Source organism: Microtus ochrogaster, unplaced genomic scaffold, assembly GCF_000317375.1.
Source record: "Microtus ochrogaster isolate Prairie Vole_2 unplaced genomic scaffold, MicOch1.0 UNK40, whole genome shotgun sequence".
Lineage (NCBI taxonomy): Eukaryota > Metazoa > Chordata > Mammalia > Rodentia > Cricetidae > Microtus > Microtus ochrogaster.
In genome coordinates this window covers 2,377,183-2,388,059 of record NW_004949138.1, presented here as the reverse complement: position 1 = coordinate 2,388,059, position 10,877 = coordinate 2,377,183, and the positions used below count along the sequence as shown (strand labels likewise).

The 10,877-nt window shown below is 40.3% G+C and overlaps 1 protein-coding gene across 1 annotated transcript in view; it reads right to left on the bottom strand.

Annotated features, from left to right (window-relative positions):
• The window catches only part of Kcnh8 (potassium voltage-gated channel subfamily H member 8), a 484,346-nt gene that overhangs the window by 102,721 nt on the left and 370,748 nt on the right, over positions 1 to 10,877 (bottom strand). The window contains exon 8 of the mRNA XM_005368749.3: positions 5,725 to 5,922. Within this exon, the coding sequence (XP_005368806.1) occupies positions 5,725 to 5,922 (198 nt within the window). The remainder of the gene's footprint in view (positions 1 to 5,724; positions 5,923 to 10,877) is intronic.

The following is a 10,877-nucleotide window of genomic DNA, read 5'->3' as shown; positions in this document are numbered from 1 at the left end:
ATCTATCTATCTATCTATCTATCTATCTATCTATCTATCTATCTATCTATATTTCTTGAGTGCTCAACCTACTGAGTAAGCTGGAGGCTCTTTTATTTTGTGTGGTACCTTTACATAAAATGCATTTTATACAATTTTATTTTAGTATCAGGTCTTGGAAAGAACCTTCCCAGTTGTGATCTCAGGAAGAGGTAAACAGGACTGAGAGGAGTGGAAAACCTCACTACATCCTGGGACTGGCTATTGCCTTTTCTCTCTTCTTTTCCCTTGCCGTATTCTCTTTCCTTCCTTGAACTTGGGCACCATTGTTTTCTCACATATGATACTATTACCAGTGCTTTTAACAGCATTTCTACTGTGGTTGCACATAAACCAAAGTAAACTTATCAGGTAACTCCAGGCAGTTAGTACTAAGTTTTAAAGAAAAAAATTCAAAGATTTGGAAAAAATTTCGGTTTAGTGTCAGCAATAATATATATTGTTTTATTAACTGTTTCAGAAAAAGATACATAAAAACTACATTTTGGTCATGTGTTATGCATAATTCTGAATTTTTGTATGTCTACCAGTTTTTCTAAGTGTGTATTACAACACAAAACAAGCTCTAAAGAAGCCAGGTAATAGGTCTCTGATCTGCTTGAACACCTGTACCTATCACTAAGTTGTGAACTCGAAGGGCAGCATTTGTCCTTAGTGATCTCTGTTCCAACCATCCAGCACTCTTGGCATAGTTCCCATGTAGTATAAATATTTATTGAGCTGAATAAATCTATTGCAACTCTGTAGCATCATTTATAGCTTTATAACTGTAAACAAGAAGCTAAAATTTTATGACTGGTTCAGAAAATCTATGCCCACGTCCCTTGAAAAAGGCAGCCTTCTGAAATCTTATGTCCTTGTGGTTATCATCTACATGTTAAGTAATATGACTTTCTCCAATTACGTGGATCACTTTGTTGACACAAATGGAAAACAGCCTGATATGATAAATCAGAATTTGGCTCTGTTCCGCAGCTCATATTCTCACTTGATAGCTACATTGCTTTTAGCTCACCTGCCTTAAGTTTACAAGGTAAAACTAAACTAATTCTCTCTCTCTCTCTCTCTCTCTCTCTCTCTCTCTCTCTCTCTCTCTCTTTCTTTCTGTCTCTCTCTCTCTCTCTCTCACACACACACACACAGACACGCATACACAGACACACATGCACAGACACATACACAGACATGCACACACAGACACACACTCACTTACACACACAGACACACACTCACATACACATACAGAGAAAGATGCATAATGTTGACTGTATAGTTCAATAAGGTTTCACAAAGTGATCATGAGCATGGAATGGCCTTTTAGATCCATAGCCCATCATGTAAAACTCATGTCCTTCAGAGCCACCAATCACCCTTCTTACCAAAGGTGACACAAATCACACTGCAACCAATAAATTGATCAACTATTGAGATTTCTCTACTCAAAATGATACAGGATGTAATCTAACTTCTCTGCTCAGCATTGAGTTTGTGATTCATCTATAGCTTTGAAGGACAATTCATCTTCATTCTGGTCTAGTTCTGAGGGATAAAATTGTCTCATAAACTTCTTGTTTATTCTGCTGATGGCATTCTTCTATCACCCTGGCATTTCCTGCTGGAGGATAGGATATGAAAATAACCCTTTTAAAGGTAGCGACTCCCCTTTCCTCTCCTTCTCCACAGGGTCTTGGCATCATGATGCTCTGACTCACTGACCCAAAGTAGTAGAACTGATGATAATGTATTGAACCTATGAAACCAAGATGCAATGAATACACATTCATCCACAAAAATGCACATAAATGCACACAACGCATGCTTAGGCACACACACGTGCACGCATGGACACAAACACACACTTCTATTGACTATATCCATGGAAGGGGAATCACTGGGTCACCGAGTACAGGTGTATTCAGATTTGATGGATGATGATAACATTATTGTTGACTGGATAGAAATGACCACGAAGAGCACAGGGAGGCTGAAGCATGGATTATCTCTCAAAGCACAGCAGACTCCAGTGCTTTCTTGTGAATGCAGCATGGTGTTTACTTCTGGTTTCACTTTACATCTTTATGAATGATATGGAGCAGTGTTTTAGTAAGCTTATTGTTTATTCAAATATTGAAAATCTTTTTTTGAAACAGATTTTCAAATGTGCTTTAGTTTTTCCTTACAGATTTGTATACCTTTTAAGAAAATATGCCAGGAAGCAGTCTTTTGGATGGTAAATGTTTGCCAGTATCTAAGCTCTTGCAGATTCTTGATCAAGCTCTAAGTAATGCATTCTGATAAGGAAAGATGCTGCAGTTCAATTTATAGTTCTTTGTAAAAAAGAAAGAGACATCTGTGTCATGGTTTAGAAACACAAAATTTACGGTCCTGAGAATATGCATTAATGATGTCGTTTTGGTGATTGTTTTAAGTTTATCTCAAAATCTCATTTGCAGTTAATTTTCATGTTGTTTAGTAGGTGTCCAGTTTACCTTAAACAAGTAGTTATATATTGAACACAGCAACATTTTCTTAAAAAAAAACATTTTATTGTTTATTTATTATTGATGGATTGATTGATTTTTGTGTGTATGTCTTATTGGGTGTGGATGTGAGTGTTGAGTGTGAGTGTGCCATGGTGCACTAGTGAATGTTAGAGGGCCACCTTTGGAGCTGTTCTCTCCATCCACCATGTGGGTTCCAACAGCAAGCACCTTCGTCTGCTTCCCAATATCACACACCGGCCATGCCATCGTCCTTGACCTATAGTCTAGAGTCACTGCCGTACCTGAAGTGACCTTCAGTGTCTGCCCTTTGCCCCACATCTTCCCTCCTTCCTTCCTTCCTTTTTTTTAATTTTTGGTTATTTTGAGAAAGCGTTTTTTTGTAGCTTTGGAGCCTATATTGGAACTAGCTGTTGTAGACCAGGCTGGCCTCAGACTCACAGAGATCTGCCTGCCTCTGCTTCCGGAGTGCTGGGATTAAAGGCATGCGCCACCACCGCCTAGCACACATCGTGTTTTCGTAATGACTGTAACATTCCAATACACATTGGTACTTTGAATGTAGATCTTCTGATTTTGTGTCTATTCATGTTTGTTTTGGATAGTTTATGCTCCAATTCCCACTGTCTTTTAAAAACACTCGTCCATTTGCAGCCCCACGTGCATACAGACACTAGGCTGCTTTGACTTTTGTTTTAGAGATCACATGGAAACTTTAATTTAACTGGGTAAAACCAGTATGGTGACGTTGGACTCCTTACTTTGTATGACTTCCAAAATTTAAAACCATTTGTAAAATTTGTAAAAAAGTGCTTTGTAGTTTTCAGTATACTTTTGCAGAATTATAGTTAAAAATTCTACTGTTACCAGCTTCTGCAGCTCTGTTTGGGATTACAGATCCTAATACACTTTAAATTTTAATTCTCACAATATTATACAGTTATTCCCAGAAACACAAATAAAAAGCCTTAAGAATTCAATGTACTTAGGTCATTTTACATGAGAGCAATCTGCTGTTTATACCTGCTGTTAGGTCACCGCAAGTTCCAATGGCTCTTACATACTGCTGTTGCAACAGGAAGTTTGATCAAAATAAATTTAACAAAGAATTAACAAAGTGACATTATCCAATTATATTCCCTATATTTTGAGTTTGTGACCAGTATGGCTCCCTGTTCAGTGAGAAGTGGGGAAGAGATTATGTTTTGACAATTTCTGGTCAAGGATCACTCAGTATGATAGGTTGGTCAAAACAGTATGCCCAGTTGTCGAACAGATTTCTCAAACGTACAAACTAGTAGGTTTTAAAATTAAGCATTTCACACCATCTCCATCCAGGTAAGAAGACATATAGGCAACTTTCAGTAGGTACAAATTCTGCTTACTTGCAAAGTACATCACATTTTGTTAGACAGAGATTGGGATTCTGGGAAGCATGAGTCTGGAAGTGAAGTGCCCACCATGGGTTCTCGCAAGTTATAGCTTTTTAGAAAGGAGAATTCTTGTTCTCTGCTCTCTAGGTTGTTTGTGCTTGGCAACAACAAGGAGTCTGTTAAAACTGCTGTAGTCCCAGCATGCTGCCTCAGCAGCTCTTTCCGAGGACTGCAGATATTGGCTCTCCTTGTTCATTGCTTCTCAGCTTCCTCACTGAATTGGCACTAAATATTCTTTGCCTGGTGCTGTTCAAACTCCAAAAATTCCAGCTTCTTCCTGTAAGCCAGGTCATAAGCTCCCCAAGGAAGGCTGTGTTAAGATGTTGGTCTCACCATGTGGATGAAGACCTCTGTAAGTACTGTGTATTTTCTACATCCTATCTCCCATGATGCTAACAGATATACTTTCTGCATCCTATCCCCTGTGATACTAACAGACAGACTTTCTGTATCCTGTCATCCGTGGTGCTAACTGATATACTTTCTACATCCTGACTCCCGTGATGCTGACTGATGTGTGGGATTGAGGGCAGTAGTGGATATGGTAAATACAGTGCTAACAAAGTCTGGTCTAAGAACGCTTATTTCACCCAGATGGGTGTGCAGCTCTGAACCTGCTCCTTACCTGTAAAGTTTCCCTTTTTGCACTGAAACAGAGAAATATTCATGTTGGTTCAAATAGTTCCACCTTTACTTACTGGCTCTGAAGTTTGTGAAATTACTCTAATCCCCAAAGCTTTAGATGAGTCATTTGAAAGCTCAGCAACAGTAGTGACATTTCTGTCAATTCAGGTTCAGAAAGGAGAAATCATGCTGAATATTTCAGTGAGACACTCTACATGGGAGCTAGGCTGGTTGGTAGCAGGTGGCTGAAGCAGAAAGCTGAACTGTGGAGGTCACTGGACATAACTGAGGGAGGTGCTAGAGCAGGACACACTAGGTGAAGAGGCTTAGACAGCCCTAACTGTGACTTGAGGCGTGGTGGGCAGCCGCAGAATGCAGAGATCTCTTAGGAGTGTGTGAAGACTGGAAGCTGAAAGTTACTGATGTTGAGGGGTGGCTGTCTCCCCTGAAGGAAAGCCTGCACCCCAGAAGCAGGCAGAGCCTCACCCCTCTTCCTGCCTACCAGTCTCTCACTTGTGTCCCTACTGGCAGAAGTGAAGATGGCTGCCAAAGTAGAAAGGTTTGTAAAGTCAAACCCTGGATTTTTAAAGCAGAATACCAAAGGCTCGTAAGAAATGGCGCAGTAACGTATTGGTTAAACGGAACAATGCTGACCCCACAGACCTGCCTCAAGTACCCCCCCCCCCAGTACTGCACCATGATGAAAACAGGCAAATTACTAGCTTCTTCCAGTTTTTATTATTTTTTTAACAACAATATATTAAGCATTCAATGTTCATTGCACTAGAATGAGTTAAATTTGCTAACACTAACTTTGGTGGCCGTTTCTAGCATCTACCTACAATTCACATTGAGGGAATTCCTGAGTGATGAATGATACTTTAAGAAACAGCATTTGCTCTTCCTAAATAGGCTTTCATCTGCCCGGAAGGTGGACACATCAACACCACCTTGGTGTCTGCCAATTCACATGTCCATTAAAGGTCCTGTCGCTTACTTCCTAATTAGTGCTTCTAGTTAGGTTCTATTCCAGGATCAGGCGATGTACGCTATTGTGTTTCAGACCTGAGCAAAACGTTCATCTGGAGATTCAGTTTCTTTTCCTGCTCTAGAAGAAGATTCCTTACCTCCAATCAGCATGGTACAGATGGAAAAGATCTTCTCTGCATCTGTGTTAGCAGACACATTCCCAAATCCAACGCTGGTGAGGCTGCTGAGAGTGAAGTACAGGGCAGCAATGTAGGCGCTTCTGATGGACGGGCCCCCCAGCGTATTGTTGCCATAGTATGGAGATTCCAGCCTCTTTCCCAGCTCATGAAGCCAGCCTATAATAGAAGGAAAAAGATAGGTTTTGGACTGAAAACAAGTCCCAGTTTAGCCCATGTCAGTATCTACATATGGACAATTGTCAGTGTGATTAAGGGGGGAAATAGTTAAAAAGGAAATTAAATGCACATTATATATCATTGCCATAAAATCAGAAGTATCACTTTTATTCATTGCAATACAAAATATGATAATTAGATGATCAAAGTGGTTGGTGGCTGCAGAGGATGAAATAGAAAACTTAGCACCTGTGAGTGACACTCATGTCCCATGAAACTCATCTCAACTGCCATTTTAAAGGATGTAAGGGCAGAATCGCATTTTGCTTTACTTTGTTTGGTGCTGAAATGGAGAGCACCTTGCCTTTCCAGGCAGCCCCACCACTGCTCAAGCTACAGCCCGTTCCTGAGCACATACTTTAATTCTACATGGTAAACAGCTTCACAGAAAGGGTCTTTACTTCTGTTGGGTAAAACCTTCTCCATTTCTTTAATTCAAGGATACATAGTGACCTTCTAATCACCTTCAACTAGTTATGTTAGGCCTCCTTGCTTTACTCTGCTGATCTCTCCTAAACTCACTCTTGCTTACGGGCTGGAGAGCAGGGACCTGGACATACAAGAGGTATTGGAACATAATTTGATGCCCCAGCATGGTTTTAGGATCCACTGTAACATTATCATTGGAGATTCTTTAAATAGTCCTAGTTATTATAACTCAGTTATAAAATCTATATTAACTGAGAGAATAGTATGTATAATGCTAGTATCATCTACAATGGAAACACAACACAAAATCACGTTGAACCTAGGCAACTATGTAGGGTTAGTGAAGTTATGGATCTTGGAGGAGAAGCTACAACCACCACATTACTAGGTCAGCACAATTTCTAACTGCATTTTAAGTGTTTGTCCTTATACCTACAGATTAGTGAAGTCCTCATCCCTCATCAACGATATTTCTCTTTGCAATAGACGTAGACCGCCAGAGAAAATCAAAACCACCCAAAATGCAGTTATGGAGCCTAGTCCCAGTGGATATATTTACAATAAAATGCCTGCATAAAAGGTTCAGGGATCATTGCTAAAGAAAGGGAAGAAAGACTGTAAGAGTCAGAGGAAGGGAGAGTTTGTGGTGAGACTCCCTAACTCTGAGCAGAACAAGGACAGCAATAGCTATAACCAGCGTGGATGAGGGAAGTCCACAAAGACCTCGGTCCTACACAAGGAACCATGAGCCACTAAGCAATGCTATGAGTAGGGGAAACAGGCATCCCAGGAACAGTCACACCAATGGGCTGTCCAATACCAAATGATCAACCCTGAAAACACATGCAAATAAATAACATTATAGACAGAACAGCTTGCATTTATGTATCTAAGAATGCATCTGCATGCAACAGCAGTTGAAGAAGAAGGAGCTGGGAATATGAACAGTGGAAGGAGGAGTATATGGGGAGATTTTGAGGAAGGAAAGGGGAGGGGAAAATTGTTTAATTATAATCTCAAAAACTGAAAAATAATACAAGAGTAGAAAGTATCTTTTAAAATCACAATTTTTATAACCATAGTTAAATAAATTAAACAATTCAGTAAGCATAAAACATTTTATTTGAAACACTTGCCATTCAGATTTTCTGTTTTATAATTCTATGATAAGCATTCAGGCTTCATATGACTTTGAAAAACTACCAATTATAAAAACTTCATTTAATGGCTGCCCAGAAAAAGATGGAATTCTTCTTTTAAGTTTTTACAAAGTAGTAATATAAGTTATAGTTTGCTGAGCTGAGTTGGATAAAGTGAAAATTGGGAGTAGCTGACGATTTCTTGGTAGCAGGGGAGAAGTTTGGAGGCATCAGCAGTGCTGGTGTCCTTGTGACCAGAGAAGCTCTCGTTAGCCTGCAGATGGTATCTAGGAAAGGCCGGTATGACTTGCTGGGGTCCCCACCTATCCAAGCTCAGCCTTTCCTGTTCACCAGGTGGGGGAGGGCGGAGGAATTGCTTTTGTAAATGTCCCAGTTGTTCGGGACTACACTTTTTCCAATGAGGGCTCTTAGGTCAGTTGCATCTGGAAAACTTTCACAGAAAAATATAGTCCACCCAAGTCCTACCTGCATTAACTGAATCAGAATAGCTGCGGGTGGACTTTAAATGTTCCCAGTGGGATCTAACGTGAGGATTGGGCTTGGAGCACCACATTTCAAGCATTAGCAAGGCATTGATAACAGTAGGATTTCATGAAGTTCAGTTTATGGAGGGTCTCACTAATAAATGCAGTCAGTTATCATTTTATGCTAATGTGAGAACAAGGACAACATTACAGTGGACATAACAATGCATGGACATTTGGGAATCTGTATTATATTTATACATAAAGTGTAATAAAAGGATTTTTGATGAAAGATAAGTAATGGGATATAAGTATGACATTGCTAAGGTATGGCCACTCTGTCTAGAAAAACTTCATGAAAAGAGCGTTCATAGATTGAAACACTGACAGTTACATGATGTGGAAACAAATGGTTTCTTTGATTTCTCATTTTAAACATTTGGTTTAACCTATGGGATTATGGTGACATTAAATAAGATGTCACATGAAGAAAATATCAACCCCTTTACTTGCAGAGTCTTGGGATATTGTTTCTCATTTTCCCTTCTTTTCTTCAGGCAGGAAGAATGGACAGGAGAATTAGAGAAACAAAAGTGTCAGGAACCCCCTGATCTGGGAAGCTTGCTGAAGCCATCCGCCTGCAGAGAAGCAAGAACTTCCACACATTTACAATTGCTCACTACCTTCATCCTTCCTGTTATGAGCCTGCAATGCAATCCCCTTCCCTTCTCCTTCTTCTTCCTTTTCCCACTCCTCTCTCTGAGATAAGGCCTCAGACCTACAGAGCTCCACTTGCCTCTGTCTCCTGAGTTCTGGGGTTAGAGGTGCACTCCACCAACAAATCACACTTCCACAGAGAGTGCATGGGCTCCAGCCCCTTGTGCAGTTCTAGTTGCTTCTGCTTTCATTTTTATCAGACTGTAATGGCATCCAAAGCCTCGCCACAGACACCCTATGATTTATCTTCTCAAAAGAGAGAAGGGAAATGAAAGTTTCCTAGCAAGTTTTAAAATGTAATTTAAGAGCCACCAAATGGTGTGCATGGTGAATGCAGCACAATTAACAGATTCACCCACCAGAAGCCCATCCTACACTTGGCTATGTCTCACTTTCCACGAGTCCCTTAGAGAAGCCTGTGGCTACCGTCAGAGTGTGTCTTCTCCATCCCCAATGTCCTCTTTTTATCTCAGTCTTCATTCTTGGGCCTCTATTAACACCATCTTTAACAAAATATTCACCTCTTTTCCAAAGAGACTAGGCTTGGGATTCCTTTCTGAATCAAAGCAGAAAATCCCACTTTGACCAAAGCTTGGGAGAGATTAGACCCCCACAGCTGCTGAGGGGCAGGTTTCCTTGTCCTCACCACTTACACTGTTACCTAAACTGAAATACAGAAGGCATAGAAATCAGAAAAGTAAGAGAAAATATGAGACTAGGAATGAACTAAAATGAAAAAGAGAAGGAGTGGTAAAATTCGTTGGTAAAACCCAGGAGAACAGGTGGTATAGCTTATCAATTCCTAAATGTAGGACTTGTGGAGGAGAAAACCCAAGGAACAACAGTTCTTCATATTTGGACAGCTCCATGTATGTATATAAAGGAAGCACAGGACCTTTTCTTCAGAATTGTGTGAGTGTGGAAGTATACATGTAGCTTTGCATATTCTTCTGTAGTCTATTGCTTCCTATACATTTTCACACATGCTCAATCCAAGGGCCCAGATTAAAAATTCTGCTCTAGAATTTTAAGTGGAGGAATTGGAGAAAAACTGAAAAAGTATGGTTTGGTAAAATTTAGTTAACTATCTTATGAAACAAAGCTTAGAAATAAAGACAATTTATTCAACAGTAAGAGAGAATGCAAATGCACAACTCAAATGTGCATTTATGTTCCATCTTTAGCTCAGGAGCAATTGGCCACTGATGGTTTTTAGGGAAAGGAAGAGTAACTGTTCTTCAGGGCTGTGGCCCGTGATAGATAGCCCATGCTCTAGTAAACAACCATATACCCATATGTACAAGCGTAGTGCTAATTGTCTCAGTGAGCTACAGAGAAGAGGAGGAGGAAGTTGGGAGGAAAATGTCATGGTGGTGGGTTATATGAGGGCTTGGAAGGGTGACTAGATGGTGATATGATAAGAATACTTAGTGTGCATAAAATATTTTTTGAAAAAGAAATGAAAGCGCATGTGTAGAAGGAAGGTTTATACAACAATGGGGCCACATTTCTTATCTAGCAAGAGGGCCTGGAGGGAAACAAGCAATACACATGAACAACAGATCCTGGTATACTGGATCTTGCTGTGCTGTAGGAAGAGGCAGACAACAGTGCGGTTGGAACAGGCCTCACATCTGCATGAATCACTTTCAGGATGGGGCCCTATGCAGCATTTGACTCTCTGGGGACAGTAGTTGGAGGCTGAGTAGCTGGGGCCAGGTTCTCCCTCAGGACTGCTCCAAGCTGTGCTGTAAGCATCACTTTATATTTGCTCGATGAAGAATTGATTGGAGAAGTGAGTCCTGTTGCTGCTCTTTGGTCATCCTTGCTAACTACAGGAAGTTGGAAAGATGTCCCTGGCCAGAGAGTAAATATTACGCGACCTACTTATTGGTTTAGGTCAAAGCAAAAGGAAAAAAATTTGCCACAGTGAAACCTTCACATCCTGGGGAAGTTGTATAGTCAGACTTGGAACTTGGCACCAGAACCATCTGCTGACTCTAGTTGATAGAGTAGCTACTAATTTACAGAACTGGATGTCAATCTGTAGAAGAATGAAAATAGATCCATATCTATCACCATGCACAAAACTCAAGTCCAAATGGATTAAAGACCTCAATATCAG